This window comes from Lethenteron reissneri, chromosome 69 (assembly GCF_015708825.2).
Source record: "Lethenteron reissneri isolate LAM-NWPU_2019-01 chromosome 69, ASM1570882v1, whole genome shotgun sequence".
NCBI lineage: Eukaryota > Metazoa > Chordata > Hyperoartia > Petromyzontiformes > Petromyzontidae > Lethenteron > Lethenteron reissneri.
The window spans coordinates 2,923,435-2,946,205 of NC_083847.1; the positions used below are offsets into that span (position 1 = coordinate 2,923,435).

Sequence of the window (22,771 nt, forward strand, 5' to 3'; positions counted from 1 at the left end):
CGAAATTATCGACAGTCACAATTTAAACCAGCATGTCAGTGTTGCAACGTCGCTCTAGATATTCTAGATCACAGCTTCACATCCGCTGATGCTGTAACTGTGATCGACATGATTGAAGACGTGGGTATTTCAATTCACGGTTTCGTGATCAATTATTCGTTCACCCATCACAACGATATCACACAGAGCCTGGAATCGACTGGACCACAATGCTTTTCATCAGAATATCCAGTCTCAACCCTGACTCGACAGTTCTTGATAAACGTGTGCCCATCCTCGATGCCCTGTGTTAGATCCATCTGTGCGTGATCAACTAACCCTCGCTGCTTACTGCCTTCAGCGCCCGGCCAATCACCCACTCACTCACTCACTCCCCCACTAATTAACTCACTCAACCAATTGCACAGGTACTCACTCACATACTCATTAATTAACTCGCACACTCACCTGCTCACCCACATAAACACTGACTCAATCACTCACCCACCCACTTACTCAAGTGCTGTTAGCAAGCACCTATGAAGGCGGGCACGGCACACGAGCGGGTGGGTGGCCAGCACCGCACCAGGTACTAATGTGAGGCTGAGTAGACCTAAGGGAGGCCTAGAACCGGTTCAGATAATCGTCACTGGTGTTGGCCACGAGTGAACTCGGGTCGCCGCTTTCGTAGTGCAGCACGCTTACCGCTATACCACGACACCACCGCTCCCCACACTCTCACTTTCACAAACACTCACACGTGGTCACACTCACAAACACTCAGTGGACGGCTGACTCATTACTTCTCGCAGAGGGTCGCTCAGCTGAACAAATATTTCCGCAGTTACATTTTCAAGTGCCATGTCGCGTTTTAAGTCAATGTAAAATAAATACATATTTAATGAAGGCCTGTTCGTAAGTACGAGTGTTTGTAAGTCGGGTGTTCGTAAGCCGATGACTGCTTGTATTACACACCGCACCAGGTACTCATTTGAGGCTGACTCAACCTAGGGTAAGGAGGCCCAGATGCCGTTTTTTTTAGATATTCGCTGCTGTCAATGGTGTTGGTGGCCGTGAGTGGGAATCAAACTCGGGTCTCTGCCTGGTTCGTAGAGCAGTGCAGGGCTAACCGCTCCACCCCTGATTTCCACTCTCACACACCCACTCACCCAACCAGTCCTTCACTAAGCCACTCACCCAACCACTCATTCACTCACCTACTCATTCACTCACCTACTCATTCACTTACCGACTCACTCAAGCAACTGCTCATTCACTCACTCAACGACTCATTTAAAGACCCACTCATTAATTCCCCCACTCACCCACCCACCTACTCATTCACTCAATCACCCACCCTTCCAAACACTCACTCAAGCCTGCATCCCTCCACCCTAACCACTGCACTCCCCTTATATCGCGTGCCGCGCTCAGAGAAGGTGCGTGTCCTAATCTCCCTGGACGCACGTGGACGGGAAGTGGGATACCAGGAGCTGGGCAGCACCAATTTCACTTCCTCCCCCTCCTCCTCTGCCTTCCCCACCTTCTCCACCTTGCCCTCCTCCCCCCACCTCTTCCCCCACCCCCGCTGACCCCTCCCCTCCCCATACGCACAATAACAGCGTCACACAATCTCGTACACTTCAAGTTGGTTTTATTTTCATTTTCATCATCTTGTTCAATGTGTATTTTTTTATTTATTCATTATCTTCTTCATTTTAAGGTTGTTGAGTTGTGGGATTTTAGTTTGTTGGGTTGTTCCTTGGCATTTTGTTAGATTTGGTTTGGCAATGTGTTGTAATATTTTGTTGTTGATTTCAGTATTTAAAAACTCATCTTATATATTACCAATTTTTGCTTCTTATCAAGGAATTTATCACCACAATTTGTTTCACCTGCGGTACCCGATACTCTGTGTGCATCCTATTGGCCTGCACTTGCGTTTCATTCTTCCGTAGCTCGGCCACCGCCGATGTTTTGCCGAGCCAAGCAGTCTGCAACAAATGATCATCGCCAACATCATCGAGGGACAGAGTAAATAGCTCAACCCAGTCCCGTAAGAAGTTTCCAGTACGCGGAGAATATTTTGGATGTCGTGCCAAACAAAACTCAGCAGAAAAACCGCAGACCACAACCTAAGCCACCCGACTACCTACAAACTCACCCAGCCACCGACCTACTCACCCGTTTAACCACTACATTGCTGATTACAATAACTCACTGCTGTGTATTCAGCGGAGGAGGTTTGTGGGTCAAAGGGCTGATAAGAACATCCGCCATGAATTTTTAAAAGTTAAAACTAAACTATGTATTTACCAGGTCCACTGAGATTTTCGCTATTTTTTCAGAAGCAACGTGGTCTTCAATAATAGCTCTTCGAAGTGGCTTTCCACGTGTAAATTTATATCAGTCAAATACTCTAAACGCATGTTTCTAAATGTGGAGGAAAAAACCGGAGATCCGGAGAAAAAAGTAACGCGACCACGGGGAGAGAGATGCAAACTTCAAATATGCAGCAGGCGTCAGGGTCGGGATCGAACCCACGACATCCTTCATACCATGCGAGCAAGATGACATCTCGCCACTGCAGAGCTCCAAACGTACCGTGACAAACCCTCAGTGCTCGCTGTGATGTCCCTGATTCCTCGATTGATTCAGTGTCTCTAAGGTCCAGTCTCCATTCCCGTTGTCTCCTAGACGTCCGTATTTGACGTGAACGACCCCAAGGATGATGGCGGAGGTGGCTCCTCCCACCATCATCACGATCACTCCAGCGAGCTGTGGGACAACCAGGCCGAGATCACAAACCGTGAATTCACTTCTCCACCACCGCACAAGCATGAGGGTCATGGTGGCCCATCCCTCATGGCGCACAGACAGCACGGATAGACAGAGAGGTACACGTGGACAGACAGAGGTGATGCACGCACACAAACAAGCACGCAGGTTGATGCACAGACACTGCAGTGATATCTCAGTTGGAGCGGGGAGTCAATGATAGGAATGGAGGAGGTGCGTTGAGGTTCACCGTACCCGAGAGTCGGAAATGCACTCCTCGTTTTGCACCACGCCAGGTATGCCCTTCTCGTAGTTTGCTATGCTGTGGAGACACGGCGAGTCTCCGGGGTAGCCGCCTCGGATGCAGCACACGGCTTTGGAGTTCAGCAGCGCCACGCAGAGCCACACCACGGAGGCCACGAACGTGAGCACGACGTAGCGCGCGAGACGCGTCCCCGCGGCGTGGTCCCGCTGAGCTCCGCACGCCTTCCAGACGGGGGTGGCGAGGGACACGACCATGATGACGACGGGGCCCAGGAGCGTGAGCCAGCCGAACGCCACGCCAAAGTTGCAGGGGCAGTCGGTGATGTGGTTGAAGAGCTCTTGGAGTCCGGTGATGAGCAGAGCGGCCAAGCCGTTACTTAGAGGAATGCTTTTTGCTACAGACTCCCAAAAGCTATTTCGGTGCGGGTGCACCCCGGGCTGGTGGCGCTGTTTTGCCGTGGTGATCATGGTGGTGATCGTGATGATGATGCTGCTACTTATTCTGCTAATGATGGTGATGGCGAGCCACCAAGAGGGATTATGATGGACCGCTTCCCGTTGGTGCGAGCTCTTTAATAGCGGTTCGAATCATTGGGGGGGCACCCCCGTACGGCTATTTAGTTCCTCTTCTGAGGTTACGTGGAAAGGGTCTGGAGAGAGGGAGGGAGGGGGGATTGCTTTGCAGGCTTATTACTTCACAGTGGATGCTCACTGAGGGGAGTGTGGCGTTACATGTTACATGGGAAAATGTGCAAATATGCTCGATTTGTGGTGTAAAAAAGAGGCCACAAAAAGGCAAAAATGTACAACAAAACAACAAAAAGCGACATGATGAATGAAGCAAAGTGCCGATTCACCAAACAATTATTTTGTTTCTTCTGATCGAAAAAAAGGTGGGAGGGAGTGACGGAGGGAACATGATTCTTGCCCCACATCATCATCTCGCCTCTCATCTCCTTCCACGTTTCCTTCTCTCCTCCTCTTCGTTCCAAATATTATCTCTCTTTGTGTGTCCTTCCTCCCTGTGCCCAATTCCGATTCTGCTCCTTCTCCTTTTTTGCACCCCTCCTCTGTAATCAACTTCCCCTGCACGTTGAGCAGCACTGTCGATAGATTCAACACTATCCATAGACTCGACACTTCCTATGGACTCAACATTGTAAGCTTGCAAGTATTTACATAAATGTGTGCTCCCGCTTTGATCTTCGGAAACGACGGTGAGGTCCGTGTTGCAATCGCGTTGCTCGCTAGGCGAGTGTAAAGTGGCTCGCTGCTTAGGATCATAAACCAGGTGCAGATCTTCGGCGGCCATTCAGTCGGTGAGGTCTTCGTATAGCCCCACATAGTATGGTGGCTGTTAAAATCGCCAACGTAAGGGGCTGGGATTGGTGCAGGGGCGGTTTCTTCATTAGGGCGATTGGGCGACGCACCACCAATGTCATTGAACCACAGAGTCACGCTAGCCGTCACTGTGCCTCTGGATATAGTCCAATCAGCGTCATGTCACGTTCTGTGGAGTACTGCCTCTTTTTGGGCTATTTCACTCCGGCTGAGAATCGCCCCGAGTGGCCCCATAGACTTACATTCAAAGATGTTTTTTTTTCGAACGGGGGCGCTCCAATGCATTCTCTATGGCTTCCGGGAGGGCATGCACTAACGTGCTTACGTCATCATACGTGCTAACGTCATCATACGTAAGCACGTTTCATCCAACAGTATAATTTATCGCCACCTAGTGGAATCTTTAATAAAATAAACTTGAGTGGTTTCTTTTAATAGTGAGTATAGAAACAAACAAGATGTATTGTAAGAGTAACTTTATTTTTCATTAATATTAAAGAAGTGAAGTTGCCTTTACATGCTTAAGCTGTTAATTTATCCATTGCATGGGTGGACCTTATCCTTATCAATCATCCAGACATTGGCCCCCCTGAGAGATTTTGCAGGAGCCGCCACTGGATTGGTGCATTTGGGAGCGCTGGCTTTGGCCATTTTGAAATAGGGACTTTGTACACGTGGGTGATGTGCAGCTCCCCTATCTTGGTACTAATGGTGTAAGTGGCTTCTCTTGCAGTTGGTGGGAAGGCATACAGTATAACTCTGCGATCGGGTTCTTCACAAAAATGGCCAAGCCATATTTCGGGTGGTAGCGGCTCGTCGTGAAGTTCTATCCGTGGATGTTCCATCACGCAGCAACGCTGCAGTTTAGGGTCCCATTTCATCAACAATACTCGCCATTTTGCAAATGGCGCTCCTGGCTGTATATCCTTGGCTGATTCGGCCACCTGTGCGGCAAGGGACTCCAGTGAGTCGTCCTCCTTTTGTAAGCGGATCCATTCGGTCTGTATCAGCCCGTGATCATGATCTGTGAGCGGCTTGTTCTCGTTATCGATTGTTGCATTTATCGGCGTCACTCGTCCTGGTGATTCAGGGAGTCCTGGTTTACATCGAGCTGCTCCATTTGTACAGGCACACACGTTTTTCCCTGTGCTGGTTTCTGTGTCTGGTCACAAAAAAGCATTCGCTCTCCTGACGGTGTCACGATACAACCCTGTTTTTACTTTGCCAATGATTCCCAAGCTATCGCCGTTTGCTGCGACAAATTTGTTGTACACCAGCTCGAAGCGACGACCTGCCGATGGAAACATTTCAAACACGAGAGTAGATATGATGCTGACCGAGGCTCCTGTTTCCACTAACACCCTAACAAGATTTGCTCCTACCGCTCCTGCTAACACGGACATCCTTTTGGCTGCTGCTACAACCCTTCTCGCTAACCATTTCCATTTAGTTTTAGATGTTGGCTAATTTTGTCCTGTGGTGTTGCACAGGATTGCCGCGATCGAGTGGGGTGCCAGTGATGATGGTGATGAGGGCTTTGATGATGAGGTGTCTGCATGATTTGGCCGAGTGCCCGTTGTTGTATGTAATGTGTTTTGAAAAAATATATAAATGTAAAATAAGCTATTTTATGAAAATATGCAAATGTATTAAATTATGCAAATGTATATAATTATGCAAATTAGGTAAACATTAATACAATAATTCAACGTATGTGTATGTTTTCATGTTAATTGAGTGTAAGTGTAATATTATCAATCGTATGTGTGATTAAATGTGTATAAAGTATTACGTGGAAATGTATGTATATGATCTATGTGTGTGTAGGAGTATTATGAACGTGGGGGTGTTAGTTTGTATTATCATCAATAGGTGTGCGTGTAGTTACGTGTATTATTATTCTTGGCTCGGCTTCGTTGTCTAGGGGTTTATTCTGTGTGTGGTTATCTGTGATTGATGTGTGTGTGTGTGTGAGATGTGATGCTCGGCTTCGTTGTCTAGGGATGTATTCTGTGTGTGGTTATCTGTGATTGATGTGTGTGTGTGATGTGATGCTCGGCTTCGTTGTCTAGGGGTGTATTCTGTGTGTGGTTATCTGTGATTGATGTGTGTGTGTGATGTGATGCACGGCTTCGTTGTCTCGGGGTGTATTCTGTGTGTGGTTATCTGTGATTGATGTGTGTGTGTGATGTGATGCTCGGCTTCGTTGTCTCGGCGTGTATTCTGTGTTCGGTTATCTGTGATTGATGTGTGTGTGTGATGTGATGCTCGGTTTCGTTGTCTAGGGGTGTATTCTGTGTGGTTATCTGTGATTGATGTGTGTGTGTGTGATGTGATGCACGGCTTCGTTGTCTAGGGGTGTATTCTGTGTGTGGTTATCTGTGATTGATGTGTGTGTGTGATGTGATGCTCGGCTTCGTTGTCTAGGGGTGTATTACCAGTCGTGATCATACAATGATTCTCGCTTTAACTTTTATTGGTTATGATTTTAGTCTAATTGCTTCCGGTCTCAAGATTCAGATCTCGCCGCAGGATACAGTTCTTAGAATTAAGATTATTATGCATGTGTAAAGTAGTAACTCGGCAGGAGACGACTTCACGGGTAGCACACTCTTTATTTTCACCAACTTGTAGTTACACGGATGACTAACACCCTACTCCGTTACACGGGTGACCAACACCCACTTAGCTACACGGGTGACGGACACCCACTCAGCTACAACTTCGTTACACGGGTGACCAACACCCACTTAGCTACACGGGTGACCAACACCCACTCAGCTACACGGGTGACCAACACCCACTCAGCTACACGGGTGACTAACACCCACTCAGCTACACGGGTGACCAACACCCACTCAGCTACACGGGTGACTAACACCCACTCAGCTACACGGGTGACCAACACCCACTCAGCTACACGGGTGACTAACACCCACTCAGCTACACGGGTGACCAACACCCACTCAGCTGTACTGACACGGGCTCTTACGCCCCGTAGCCTTCCGGGACACACCCAGCCGGGGTGCCCGTCTCGGCTCTGGGTACCACCGTCCCGACCCACACGGGCGTCGGACTACGGTCCCCCCAGTCTCGGCTCCGAGCCACACAGGGCCCCGGTCCCCACAAGGACGGCGGGACTAGGGGTCTCGGGCCCCTACCTCCTCCACCCCGTCTTCGGTCTTCAACTGGTTAACACTGACCACGAGTGCTCTCGCGCGTCCCCCTTTATACCCCTCCTGCGGACGTCGCTGAGAGTACCCACTTATCTGACCAATCACTGCGCACTCGCTACGATCCTCTTTTCCCAGCTTGTGTGAGCGCGCCTCACCACCGGCGCGCGCGTCCATGCCACGCCCACATCGCGTGCCCAACCCCGCGCCCCGTGATCCATCACTGCCGGCGCACGTCAATACCACCACTACATCACCCCCTACCACATAGCTCGCAGCCGACCCGGCTGCTAATAAAACATACAACACCCCTTCACTCCCATGTGTGCCCCGTAACATAACACAAACCCTAACAACACAACATGAACACCGCAATCCGCAAAACCCAGCAACCGCCACACCCGCAACAAGAACAACATGCACAATCCGGCGAGTGGCAACGATACTGTGTATGCGGAAAGAGTAACAATAAAAAAAAATTTATTTAATCATTTTCTCTTCTTTTCTCTCCGACTCATGCAGCGTCCCAATGTCCGAGCGTCCCTTGAACGGGACATTACCCCGGCAGAGGGGGAAGCCGGCAACGAAGTCGGGCTTTAACAAAAAAAGAAAAAAAAAATTTCTTTTTTTTTTTTCATGAAAAGTGTTGCGTCCTTGCCCGAGTCCGCCTTGCCGGACCGTCGTACGGCACAGGACGCAGTTGGCCATCCGGCGGCGCCGGCAGTTCAGGAAGGCATGGGCCAGGCATCAGGGCTCCGCGCGAGCCGCGGGGTTCCGGTTCCCGACGGTCAACAGCCGTCAGGTCCGAGACACCTGGGGGTGGGTCAGGTGGAGACACGTGAGGATCAGCCTGCGACACATCCCTCCCCGAGTCGACGGTCACATCACACGCTCGGTCGTCACGGCACAACCCGGGGTCACGCGGCGCCGCGTAGGGTTTCAGTCGGGAGGGGTGCACGTACCAACGGCGTTTTCCCCATTTAATTTGTATACTCTGGGGTCGTGCAACCCGCACAATTTCCACCGGTCCCCTCCATGGTTTCAACAGTTTGGGGGACGTAGCCAACGGTGCGTGTGGACAATGCAGCCAGGCCTTATCGCCCGGTTCCCAATTGTGCGTATGCACCTTCCGTTCATGCAATCGCTCGTTCGCGATCTGCCGAGAGCGTGAATTCAGTCTCGCAGCCTCTCGCGCCTCAGCCAATTTGGCGATGTTAAACTTAATGTGGTCTGCCAATTTAGAATTTGCACGTGGCTGTGAAATCCCCAGTTGGACGTCCATGGCCGGATCAGCCTCCCGCCCATACATCAGAAAAAATGGAGAAAACCCCGTCGCCGCATGGGGTGCCATCCGATAGGCCGCTAGTACCCCCGGTACCTGTAAGTCCCAATCCACCTGGTCGTCGCATACCTGTTGGCACAGCATAGACGTAATCGTCCTGTTCAGACGTTCAACCATACCGTCAGTCTGCGGGTGGTACGGGGAGGTACGTACTTTCTTTGTACCCAACAGGTCGCACACCTCGCGCAACAAAACACTCGAAAAGTTTTTCCCTTGATCCGTCAGCAAGCGTTCGGGGGCGCCTTTGTCCAAAACGTAACCTTGGACAAAGGCGTCCGCCACTGCCGCAGCCGACTGGTTGGCGAGTGGCCACGCCATGGGCCAGCGGGTGAAGTACTCTACGCCAACCAGCAGGAACTTATTTCCCCGAGGTGTAGTGGGAAAGGGCCCCAAGATGTCTAGCGCGACCAATTCGTTCGTGCGCGAAACTTGAATGGATTGAAGCGGTGGATTAGCCGCTATTGGTGGCGGTTTTCTTTTAGCGCACCCTACACACCCCTTAAGAATATTCGCCACGTCACTGCCCATCCCAGGCCAATAGTAGTCTCGCTGAATGAGGGCGAGCGTTTTGTGAAACCCCAGATGCATGAGTCGTTCATGGGCAGCCAGGACGACCTTACCCCGTACAGCAACCGGCACCACAAGCATGTGACGCCGGGACATGGAGTCCCACTTCATCAAGAGGCCCTGTCTGCACACCCAGGAACCGACCCGCGTTTCCCCGCCCTCGGGAACGTTAACCTTCCGACGTAGCGCGAGTAGGGAGCTGTCGGCCATTTGCAGACGGCCCCACTCGATGAGAGGCAATGCTAACAGCGAGTCCCTCCCCGTGGGGGCGTCGACCCCCGTAGTATCCGTGACGGCTAGCACCACTTCCGCGGGGACATCGACAGAAGGTTTACACCGCGCCGATCCCAACTGACATGCGCATTCCGTACGCGTCGGCAACCGTGACAATGCATCCGCATTCGAGTGGCGCAACCCCTTGCGGTAAATCGTCGTGAATTGGTAGTCCTGAAGGACCTCCAACCATCGGGACAATTGGCCGGATGGCTGCGCCACCCGCATAGCGTATTGGAGAGCCGCATGGTCCGTGCGAACCGTAAAGTGACGGCCATACAGATACGGCCTGAATTGCTGTATAAAAAACACAATCGCCAGCAATTCACGCCGTGTCACGCAGTAGCGTTGTTCCGCGGGGGACAGAACCCTGCTACCGTAGGCGACCACCCGTTCGACCCCCCCGACCACCTGTGAGAGCACTCCCCCGATACCCGTGTTACTGGCATCCGTGTCGAGCACAAACGGTTGCGTGAAATCGGGGTAACACAAGGGGGGAGCCTGCACCAAGGCGTCACGAAGGGAGCAGAACGCGGCCTCCTCCTCCGGCCCCCAGTGAAACTGCACCCCTTTAGCCGTCAAGGCGTGCAGGGGCCTGGCTATGGTGGCAAACTGTTTGACAAAACGACGGTAATAGGAGGCAAATCCTATGAAGCTGCGGACTTCAGTAACAGAGGTCGGTGTTGGCCACGAGCCGACGCATTGCGTCTTAGCAGGGTCCGTCGAGATCCCCGAACGGCTAACGATATGGCCCAAATACCTGACCGATTCCCGAAGCAGAAAACATTTAGCCGGTTTAAATTTAAGCTTCGCGGAACGCATCCTGAGAAACACTGCCCTCAGTCGCTGGAGGTGCTCCTCAAAAGTTCGGCTGAAAACGATGATATCATCGAGGTAAATCAAACAGGTGTCCCATTGAAGGCCTGACAAAACCAATTCCATGAGCCTCTGGAACGTGGCAGGAGCGGAATGTAAACCCATGGGCAATCGGTTGAACTCAAATAGGCCTCCCGGTGTCCGGAAAGCGGTTTTAGGTTTTGATTCGTCATCGAGGGGCAACTGCCAAAATCCCGAAAGCAAATCGAGCGTCGAAAAAAACTGTGCTCCTGCCAAGGCATCCAGCGACTCATCCATCCTGGGGAGCGGATACGCATCGGCCATTGATATTTTGTTTAGGCGGCGGAAATCGACACAGAACCGCAGGGATCCATCCTGTTTTTTAACCAAGACGATAGGAGCACCCCACGGACTGGAAGAGGGCGCAATGATGTCGGCCGCCAACATGTCATTTACTGCCGACTGCACATGCTCCTTCTCGGCTGGACTGAGCCGGAAGGGATTCTGTCGAATAGGGGCCGCGTCCCCAGTCTCTATGTGGTGGCGCAACAGGTCTGTGCAGCCAATGTCGTACTTGTGCCTGCTAAACACGTCAGCGAACTCGAGCAGCAAGCCCCTCAATGCACCCAACTGCACACTGGACAAGGTACTGGACCCGGCACACAACGAGTCCAACCACTCCGTCCCTTCCTCACCTTGGGGATGCGTATCGACATTTGAATCGGCGTGAGCAACGAGCTGTTCCTCGACGGGTAGCGGCGCGGCGTGAGCCAGCACCGTTCCCTGCGTAATCACGGCCGGCCGCGACCCCGTATTCAGGACCACAACGAACGGCTCACTGTCCCCCCTCACCATGGTCTGGGCCACCGCTAAGTCGAGGTCCCCTTTAGCCCTGTTAGACGGCCCCAATAGAACTCCCTGTGCCCCCACATCCGCCCCAAGGGGTTTTCTCAACCGAAGGGGTACCAACATTTGCGATCCCGGGGGCACCTTTACAGTCCGGGTTGCCAGCGCCTGCACCGTCGCACAAGCCGTGCGTATCTTATTTGGACTCTTCAAAAACTCAACCCGCCGACCCGACGGAAGCTCAATGCAGGCCTGGTCTATAAGAATTTTGATGGGCATTTTAGACAGAAAGTCCGTGCCTAGTAAACAAGGAACGGCCAACGATGATGATACAAAAATAGGACCCGCCAATTTAATGTCGCCAATACAAATATTCGCCCGAATCTGGCCGATGATTCCCAAAGATCCCCCGTTTGCCGCGTAAAATGGTACGTCCACCGGCAGAAGTGGTCGACATTGTACGGGAAGAATATTATAAATAAGGTCCGAAATAATAGTGGCCGACGCACCCGTGTCCACGAGCACCCGGACCTCAACCCCGTCAATGTACCCCGTTACCACGGACGACCCGGCCGACGCAGCCACAATCCTGTGGGCCAATTCGGACCATTCGACTGCCTTTGGGCCGTACGCGGACCCCTCTCGCCGAACCGAACCCCCGGCGCCCATACACGGTCCCCCCACCGCTAAGCGGCGACCCGAACGTGCCGTGCGTGTGGACCGAACGTGTGAGGTGCCGCGACTTGCCGGGTTCAGTTTGGATGTCTTGAGTCCCTGGTCGTCGTCCGGACGTGGTCCCGCGGTGCGTTGACGCGGGGCCTGGCACCCGGACGCGACGTGGCCCCGAAGGCCGCAGTTGTAGCAGACGACGAGGGACGTCATAGGTTTCGGTTGCTCCAGCTTGCGGGAGGAGCGTGTGGGCGAACGACCTCCCGTTCTCCACTCCCCCGGTCTCGAACCAGCGAAGGCCTCCTCCCAAGGCACAGCAGGCTGAGGTCCGATGATCGTGGCGGCCGGTGCCCCGTTCTCCACCGATGCGCAGACGACCGTCGGCTTCCGCTGTAGGACCTCGTAAGCGTGGATACTCGTGGCAATCCCCAGGGAGCAGATGTCCATCTCGTCCACCGTATTAATGGGAACTCCCAATCCGTGAGCCAGCGCCAGCAGCTGCTCCGTCCCCATGGCGTCCTTCCCCTCCTTGTCCATGCGGGGAAAAGCTGAATCCGCCAGGGCGAGCAGCGCCGTGCGATAGGCGAGCGTTGTTTCTCCAACCACCTTCCGCCGATCGTAGAACTGGTGGCGACAGGTCGAGGACGGCCCGAACACCTTGGCCAACAGGTGCAGCGCGGCCTGGAGCGTTGAGCGGGACGACCTCGGGGCAGACGTGAAGGCCGCAAGCGCGTCGTCGTCGAGCATCGCTGGCAGCGCGCGCAGGGCAGTGGTGTCGGACCACCCCGACATTTCTTGATGCGCGATGAACCGTCGCTGGAAGGCTCCCCAGTCGCCCCCGTCCGCCTTGAACACCGACAGCGCGGGCAATCGTTGCTGGAGAACTCGATCGTCGTCGTCGTCGTTGGAACGATTTTCCCGCGCGCCGCTGTGGTTGTAGAAAATGTCGGCTCCCTCTGCAGGCGCAAAATGGAGAGCTCCGGCGCTCGCCGATGACGCGGGCTGCGCTGTGTGGAGACCCCTGGCCACGTGGTGTCCGCGTTTCCCGCCAACCGGAGGCGGACCCTCAAAAATGGTGCCAACTCCCAAACTTTTGGCGCGAAACGCCTTATGGCGGGAACCCTCCAGCCGCGCCGCCTCTTCCAACCCCGCAGGCGTTCCACCGGCCGCTGGAACGGAGATCTCCGCCAAGATCGCAGCGGCGGCGAGCAGCAACTCCGCCAGGCGGGAGTGTGCGTCCTGCAGGCTGGTGTCGGAGGCGGGCGGAGCATCGGCCATTTCCGCGAAGTGCTGCATCGGCGGCAACTCCTCGTCCTCTCCTCCCGAGGGTGGTGTCACCGGTACGTCGTCGTCTCCCCGGTCTTGCACGTGGGAACGAGAAGTCTTCCTTGTGTCCATTCTCCTTGAAGACAGGTTTACTTCTGACGCCAGTTGTAAAGTAGTAACTCGGCAGGAGACGACTTCACGGGTAGAACACTCTTTATTTTCACCAACTTGTAGTTACACGGATGACTAACACCCTACTCCGTTAGCTGTACTGACACGGGCTCTTACGCCCCGTAGCCTTCCGGGACACACCCAGCCGGGGTGCCCGTCTCGGCTCTGGGTACCACCGTCCCGACCCACACGGGCGTCGGACTACGGTCCCCCCAGTCTCGGCTCCGAGCCACACAGGGCCCCGGTCCCCACAAGGACGGCGGGACTAGGGGTCTCGGGCCCCTACCTCCTCCACCCCGTCTTCGGTCTTCAACTGGTTAACACTGACCACGAGTGCTCTCGCGCGTCCCCCTTTATACCCCTCCTGCGGACGTCGCTGAGAGTACCCACTTATCTGACCAATCACTGCGCACTCGCTACGATCCTCTTTTCCCAGCTTGTGTGAGCGCGCCTCACCACCGGCGCGCGCGTCCATGCCACGCCCACATCGCGTGCCCAACCCCGCGCCCCGTGATCCATCACTGCCGGCGCACGTCAATACCACCACTACACATGAACCACTCAAACTCCTGTGTTAAGAAACTTTGATATCTAAAAACACTCTAATATGCGAACACACTTATGATCGGAATAGCCACAACAATACTCCTGCAGATGTCCGACTCATCGATCCGTCAAATTAAACGTAAATGGTTACGTTGTTAAATTGAGCAATAGTACAATAGGCTAACTCCTCATAGTATCGCGACACACGACAATAGGAAACGCCCTTATTATTGGCAGTATTCATACGTAAGCGCGCAAATGAAACATGTGCCCAGTGGAAAAAGTGGACATCAATGAATTCATTGGTAAGATAATGCAATTAAAAAAGATGTCCCGAAACAATAGTGTACGTGCGAGTGTGTAGGTTTGGCTAACAGATGCTTAGAAATTGGCTAATGGGACATCAATGTTCGCGGGCAATATTGTGTGATTAAATGTAATATCTCAAAACAATAGTATTCATGTGAGTTTGTAGATTCGTAACATAGATGCTTATAAATGTTTAGTGTGTCATCAATTAATTAAATCTTGACTTAAACTTTTTGTGACTGCAGGAATTCATATTCTTTGGGTCTTTCGGTAAAGTCACGTAGATAGGTTAGGTTGTGGAAGAGGTACGTAGATTACACGTTCGTCATCTCGCCAAATGGCCGACCAGCTCTTAACGAATTCCTCAACCACATCATTTCCATACACCCAGCCATCAAATTCACCATGGGGGTGGAAAAGGATAGCAAGCTACCATTCTTGGATGTTTTAATCGAAAAGAGACCAGATGGCTCAATGGGACACTGTCTACAGGAAAGCCACCCATACGCATGCATATCTAAAACCTGACTCCCACCACCACCTTCCCAGAAGAATTCCCTCATCAAAACTCTACACCATAGTTTGATGTATGTCTGACTATCATCACCTAGCTAGTGAACTGGAACACGCACACCAAGCTCTTAAGATGAATAAATATTCAGACTACACAATCCGTAAAGCTATCACCCCAACTGTTGGAAAAGAACCATCCGAGGATCCAATCAAAACCATTATCTTGCCATACATAGCAGGGGTCACCAAAAATATTTCCAAAATCATGAACAAACACAAGATCCAGGTTTGATTTAACACAGTAGATCAAATTCGCGATCTGATCCAATCTGTGAAGGATGTGATTCATGACATGCAATACCCCGGCGTTTACAAATTAAGCTGTGTCTGCGGAAGTAGTTACATTAGGGAAACTAAGCGACATGTCTCAGACCGTGTTCGTGAACATAAGGCAGATCTGAAACACGGTAGGACCAATACCTCGGCCGTGGCTGATTATTATTTTAATGTGGTGGGCACACACGAAATAGATTTCTCTAAGACTAAGGTACTTTGCAAACCCACTGGCTATCAACAAAGATTCGTTCATGAAGCCATCCAAATTTCAAGTCACAGACACAATTTTAACCCAGAAGATGGGTGCAAACTGAGCAATTATTGGAAGGACGCTATTAACCAGTTTAAATCATAACTGGCTGTGATGTTCCCATCCTACCATCTTCCGATGTTAGTTGTTATTTTCGGCTCTCTGATTTTACATTAACAGGTTTAATTTCTCACATTAACACAGCCACCTCGCGCGCCAACCTCGAGGTTGCTGCTCTGTGATCTCCCCACGAGGTCAAATAATTATCGCGGGCAGTATGGTTTGAGTTGTCAGTGGCTTCCGCGGTGCAGTTCCTTGTACGGAAAACACATCAGGTCCCCAGCAGGGGGCGCTGGGTCGGCGTGTGTGCATGTCGAACACACGGTGCCCTCGGCTGCGCCGTCAGTCTCTCTCCACCGCTGGAGTGGTTGTTGAGTCAGCACGCTGCTCACTCCTGGCGGCGATGCCCGTGCTGGCGGGGATGATGGATCCGGCTCCGTCTGCGTCGATGTGCGTGATGGTCCCGTCGCCAGATAGCGCTCGCAGCTCATCTGCTGGGCTTGCAGCGCGTCATCCCCCTTGGCACCATACACTGTTGATCCTTGTGTAATAAGAGCCTATGTCAGATTCACGTGGTGATCGGCTTGGCCGGTCCCGCTTTACAGCCAATGGGGCGAGAACCTGGGAGCATGGCCCCGGCGTGATCACGGGATGTCAGCTAGGTGATTGGTTTCGGTGGTCTTGGCCTCAGCCAATGGGAAGACAAGTCGGGGGCGTGGTACCGGGTGTTGATGGGGGATCTGGAACATTCGGCGCAGGCTATTGAGGATTGGCTGGAGTGTACCACGTGACCCAGGCATTAAATAAGGGGAGAGAGGAGAGACACGGGGTCAGACACAGAACTAAGAGAGGGAGAGACCACGCGCGAGTGGGGCTCTGGGTGCCACGTGGTGGTGGGTCTCTGGCGACTGTCTGCCCACTTCCCGTTGCCTGCCAGCAACGGGGAGTGTTTGTGAACTGCAAAGAAAGTGAATAAAAGGACCGATTCTACAAGCCGTCTCCAGCGTGTTATTACATTGGTGTCAGAAGTTCTTCTGGGACCGTTTGGACGATCTTCAAGATGTCCAAGCACCTCAGAAAGAAGAACCCACCCGACCCTCCATCGAAGGAAGTTGTGGAGATGAACGACGACGATCTGCTGGGAGCTACAGCTCCTCTACCTCCGACGGCCGCTCTCCTCGACACCGCTCATCGCCCAAGGGAGGAAGAAGCGACCACCTCACGGCCGGATGAAGGATGGCAGCTGATGGCGGAGCAAATCGAGTTGCTCCGCGCGACTCTGCTCAATCTGTTGACGGCGGTCGCATCCTCTGCGGGACTGGGTCGGCCGCCTGCGGCTCAGCTCGACGCCGAGGACCAGGATCTTCGGCAGGAAACAACATCCGCCATTGCTCCTGCCACACGGGGGGAGGCCTCCATCTTGGGCGGGGCGGCGGCGACGGAACCTTCCGACGGCATCTTGCGCGAGGCTGCTACCATGCGGCCGCCAGACGCCATTTTGTCGGAGACGCGCAGAACGCGGGAATCGCAAGTGGAGACGCCCGCGGCGTCTGCCTGCCACCACGGATATCGGCTTCCACAGATTAAGGGAATTATCGCCGGGGGCGACTGGAGTGCTTTTACGTGGCGCTTTGAGTCGTCCTTCAGATCCGTGCGATGGACGGAGGCGGAGGCGCTGGAAGCACTGCCCACGCTGCTGGACGATGTTTCACTGGCGGTCTTCTGAAGACGCTTCGTGATGTTTTTGCAGAAATGGCCGAGTTTTACGATCCGCCGACGGCGGCCACGTGGAAATTTATGTCGCGTCGTCGAGGACCGGAGGAGTCGCCCTTGGCTTATCGGGGGACACTGGTGGCGTTGGCCATGGCTTCTTACCCCGACACGACGGCGGATCACCTCGATCCTCTCATCCTTTTCCGTATGCTGGAGCTGTCTCAAGAACATCTCGCTGCCGGTATGCGGCCACGAACCGCTTACATCGCGATGGGTGGCGCGCTGCTTGGATGCTAAATTTAACATCAAGCGCTGGGATCAAATGGCGGCATGGACGGGAAAACCCGAAATCGACGGACCACCTTTAGGGTGGTCTCCACGACGGGTCGTCCATTGCTCTGACGAAACTCCGGCGACGACGAAATGGTGGCTGCTGTTCCACACTGGATCCCAAGACGACGGCTGAGTGACTGCAGTGGTGACTAAGCAAACCGACCACGTGCGGGGGCCGGGTCAACCGACCACCGGCCGATGACGGCCATGTGCTTCAAGTGTGGCCGACGAGGCCATTTTGCCCGCGACTGCCGCTGCCGACCTCTGCCTTCACCGCTTCCGCCGAGTGGGCCTCCATCTCTCCTCCACCGGGCGTGGAGCCGCGACACCCTCGGGCGAGTCGGCGCAAATCGGACACCCGGCAGGTCGTGTCACATCATTCATCCACTCGCACACATAGTTGCATTTCCAATGATAATTGTGATTCTTCGGCGTCATTACCACGCTCTACCACACAATGGAAAAAATTGGCTCGTAGGGTTGTGGCTGCGGCGTCGGGTTCGTCGACGGTACGGGGTACCATCGACGGCATCGACGTCTGGATTTTGGTGGACACTGGCGCATCTGCCACCATCATTTCAGATGTTACTTTTCATCTTTTGTCTATTCCCATGTCGCGAATCCGCCGGGTTAATGACGCGTGTGTGGCCGCGAATGGGGGTAGCATGGGCATTTTCGGTCAAGTTGTTGTGCGAATTGCTATTGGTAATATTACCGCCGAAGGATCGGTGTTGATTTCGCCCTCACTGGCCGTCTCATGCCTATTAGGTACTGATTTTTTGCGCCGCATGCCGCTTAAGATACTGGTCGATCAGAATTGTTTAGAAATGCCGGGGGGTCGTAGGATGTCATTCCTGCCTTCCCTGCTGGCCCGTTCGCCGCCGGGTAACACTGTTAACGCCATGGTCGCTGCCACAGTAGAAGTTCCATCGGGCTCACAAATGCTTATCCCATTGCGTTACCGTACACCTCTTGAGGTTAAGGATGGTACGAAGGGTGTGTTATTATCCCCGTCGAATTCGGTGTCTAAATCCTTTTCCTTGGTGGCGGCCCAAACGATCATACGGCCGGGTCAGGCCCCGTTCATACAGGTGTTAAATGGGGGCTTGGACCAGGTCGTTATCCCGGCTGGATCGGTTTTGGCTCACGCCACTACCGATTTCGCCACTTTTGACGGAAAACCGCATATTAAAACACACACCGATGGACCGCCACGTGATCGTTCACAGGAACGGTGGATCGCGGACTTGTGCGGAGAAAATTAATCTTTATCGAACGCGCAGAGGTCCGCTTTGCGTTCGTTGATAGTACAAGATACTGACGTTTTCAGTAAAAATGATTTGGATCTCGGCCGCACGTCGCTTTTGTCGCACCATATTGACACCGGTGCGACACCTCCGATTTGTATGCATCCGCATCACATGAGCCCTGCAGAAAGGGAACACATGCGCGGCGCGGTAGACGAGATGTTGGCGGCGGATATTATTTCGCCGTCCAACAGTCCGTGGGGCGCGCCGGTGGTACTGGTTAAGAAAAAGGATGGCGGGACGAGATTTTGCGTCGTTTTCCGCCGGTTGAATAAGATATGCATGGCAGACGCGATACCCTTTGCCACGAATGGATGACTCATTGGATGCTTTGTCGGGGGCAAAATTTGTCTCCACCCTCGATCTGTCCTCGGGGTTTTGGCAGCTCCCCCTCGATGACGCGTCGAAACCCAAGACTGGCATTCCGTACGCCACAAGGCCTCCGAGTTTAACCGCTTGCCCATGGGTTTGAATGCGGCTCCGGCGACGTTCCAACGCCTGATGGAACTGGTACTGGCGGGACTACAGTGGGAGACATGCCTCATATATTTGGACGATATCGTTTTTAGCCGCACGTTCGAGGAACACCTCCAACGCCTGGAGACCGTCTTTCAAAGGATGCACTCGGCTGACCTAAAGTTTAAACCAAAGAAATGCCACCTTTTGCAACACTCCTTCCGTTACTTGGGTCATATTGTCAGTTAGGACGGCGTGTCTACTGACCCTCAGAAAACGCGATGTGTCGGAGAGTGGCCTACACCCACTTCAGTGGGCGACGTTCGGCGCTTTATAGGCTTTGCATCTTATTATCGCCGATTTGTTAAGAACTTTGCCATGCTAGCTAAACCACTGCATATTCTGACGGGCAAAAATCAAAGGTTTAAATGGGGTCCGGAGGAGGAACGCTCTTTTCACTCACTCCGGGATCACCTCACCACGGCCCCTATGCTCGACTACCCAGACTTTTCCCAGCCGTTCATCCTTGACACGGATGCTAGCGATATCGGCATCGCGGCCGTTTTGTCGCAACGTAAAGATGGGGTTGAACGAGTGGTTGCATACGGCAGCAGGGTTCTGTCCCCAGCAGAAACACGATATTGCGTGACAAGGCGGGAACTTTTGGCGATCGTGCATTTTGTTCGCCTGTACCGGCCGTACCTGTATGGAAGGAAATTCCTCATTCGCACTGATCACGCGGCTTTGCAATACTCGTTGAAATTGGACCAACCATCAGGCCAATTGGCACAGTGGTTGGAATCGTTACAGGAATTTTCCTTCAATATCATGTACCGCAAGGGTGCTCGCCACGCCAACGCGGACGCGCTCTCCAGGTTACCACCCATTCCCCCGTGCACTTGTCTGACGGGTAAGCTGAGCTGCGGGGCGCCGCTTACCTCGCCCTGTCCGGTTATAGGGGCGATGTCGAACGAGGATGGCCAGGATGTACCAGTGGATACTGATGACACCCTGCGGCTGCCGCACTCGGTTTGGCTGCGCGAGCAGAGGCCGATGCCTCTCTGGCTTCGCTGCGGAAATTGATCGGGAAACCGAGAACTCATTTGGCGGGATGGAAGTGGCAGATGTTCCGGGGCCAGGCGGGACTATTAATGTGTACCGATGGATTGTCTGACCGACCACGCCTGGTCGTGCCTACATCCCTTCGCCAAGATCTGCTTCGCGCTCTGCACGCTGACAAATTAATGCACCTCGGCGTGCAAAAGACTTTGGCCCCAATGCAGAAAGATTTCTTTTGGCTCGGCATGACGGCAGACGTCAATGACTTTTTCCGGTCATGCCATGATTGTGCGAAGAGGAAACCGCCTCGGAAACATTATGTGCCGCCATTACGTTCCATTGAGGTAACCCGTATAAACGAACTAGGTTGCTCTGGATATCCTCGGGCCATTTCCTCCATTCGCTAGGGGCAACAAATACCTTCTGGTCGGGGTAGAATATTTTTCTCGATGGCCTATGGCCTGGCCTCTGCCTGACCAGAAGGCTGCATCCATCACCGATGCTTTTCGTGAATGGTTATGTCATGGATAAAGGAGCACCCGAGAGGTTGCTCACGGATCAGGGGCGAAACTGCTCCTCCAAATTGCTCAAGGATGTTTGTGATGCGCTGGGCACAAAGAAAATCCGCACTTCCCCTTACCATCCGCAAACGGACGGCATGGTGGAACGATTTAACCGCACCCTATCGGCTATGCATTGTCACACGGTCAGTGAAAAGCAGACCGATTGGGACTTGCACATACCGGGTGTCTTAGCGGCATACCGCATGGTTCCGCATGCATCCACGGGATATTCGCCGTTTTTCTTGATGTATGGTCGTGAGAACGTACCCCCCATTGATGTGCAATTGGGTACACTGAGGAAACAGCCATCCCTTTCTTTGCCTGATCACGTACGGGACTCGCTTGAACGAGTTACAGAGGCGCGGGATCGATCGCGTACCCACATGCCCTGGTCTTTGGGTGATCAGGCATGGCTCCACTGCCCTCAGGTGCCGGTGGGCACATCCCCTAAATTGCACAGGCCTTGGCGAGGACCTGTCACGTTGGTGGACATTCGGAATCCATAGAGTGTGCGCGTCCAATACGGAAAACGTCGGTGGTACGTCCATTCGTCGCGACTCAAACCCTACGTTGACCCGCGTACCGACACCTAATCTCCACTTGTCAACCTGCCGGGGTCCGTTGTGCCGCTTGCCTCGCCCATTGATCCCCAGCGGGACTGTGTTGTGCCACTCGCAGATGAACAGGTTTTGAGGGCTGCTGAGAGACCCCCGCCGTCCCTCCTCCAACGGGACCTGACTTGAACACGACCGAAATCGAAAATCCTCCTTCTTCTTCTTCACGCCAACCATCTCCTGTTGATCCGGCGGCAAGGCGAGCGTGCGCAGGAAGCGGAGAGGGTCCCGCGTCGCATACGCGGTCGAAATCCCTTCTGTTTCGATAGCGTTGATTGCCTTGCAGTCTCTTCCCTGTTGTTACCGCGCTGCAGGGGCGCCCTAACGTATGTCTGATTGTTCATGGGTGAATCTTGTTGTTGTTCAGGCACATAGACGCCATTTCGTCCTTCATGGTTAATGCGTCTTCGACGCCCTAATAAGCAAATTTATGGAATCGGCTTGTCACCCTTTTCCCAGCCGAGACGGCTGATTTTTTTCACCGGGGGGGGGGGGGGGGGTGATGTAAAGCCTATGTCAGATTCACGTGGTGATCGGCTTGGCCGGTCCCGCTTTACAGCCAATGGGGGGAGAGCCTGGGAGCATGCCTCGGCGTGATCACGGGATGTCAGCTAGGTGATTGGTTTCGGTAGTCTTGGCCTCAGCCAATGGGAAGACAAGTCGGGGGCGTGGTACCGGGAGTTGATGGGGGATCTGGAACATTCGGCGCAGTCTATTGAGGATTGGCTGGAGTGTACCACGTGACCCAGGCATTAAATAAGGGGTCAGACACAGAACTAAGAGAGGGAGAGGCCACGCGCGAGTGGGGCTCTGGGTGCCACGTGGTGGTGGGTCTCTGGCGACTGTCTGCCCACTTCCCGTTGCCTGCCAGCAATGGGGAGTGTTTGTGAACTGCAAAGAAAGTGAATAAAAGGACCGATTCTACAAGCCGTCTCCAGTGTGTTATTATACTTGTAGACTGTGGAACGGCTTGGAGAGACAGCGCCCGTCGGCTTCGCCCCTCTCCACGAGAGTCTTTCGGCATTTGTCTGTACGACTCGTACGCTGCTCAGTGGACACGTGACAGATCAAGTTATATCATTCCGTGTCAGTTTCTGATCCGACCCTCAACTATCCTTCACCTGTGGGTTGGCGATTTCCTGGGCACTCTCACGAATCGTGGTTGCTCCAGGTTTTCCCTCGAAGGGGTTGACTTTGATCGGAGCG

At 53.4% G+C, this 22,771-nt stretch overlaps 2 protein-coding genes across 3 annotated transcripts in view; both read right to left on the bottom strand.

Annotated features, from left to right (window-relative positions):
- The window catches only part of LOC133360786 (charged multivesicular body protein 1B1), a 406,386-nt gene that overhangs the window by 303,526 nt on the left and 80,089 nt on the right, over positions 1 to 22,771 (bottom strand). The gene's annotated exons all lie outside the window — the stretch shown is intronic.
- Positions 1,836 to 3,570, bottom strand: LOC133360784 (uncharacterized). The gene is made up of 3 exons (XM_061579660.1): positions 3,013 to 3,570; positions 2,584 to 2,757; positions 1,836 to 1,973 (listed from the first exon to the last, which is right to left on the bottom strand). The coding sequence occupies exons 1-2, from the start codon at positions 3,487 to 3,489 to the stop codon at positions 2,596 to 2,598; spliced, it is 639 nt and encodes a 212-aa protein (XP_061435644.1). The 5' UTR covers positions 3,490 to 3,570; the 3' UTR covers positions 1,836 to 1,973; positions 2,584 to 2,595.

Coding starts and splice junctions, on each gene's coding strand:
- LOC133360784 (XM_061579660.1), bottom strand. CDS start 3,489: ATGATCACCACGGCAAAACAGCGCCACCAGCCCGGGGTGCACCCGCAC. Junction 2,758..3,012: donor AGTGCATTTCCGACTCTCGG/GTACGGTGAACC, acceptor GTTGTCCCACAG/CTCGCTGGAGTGATCGTGAT.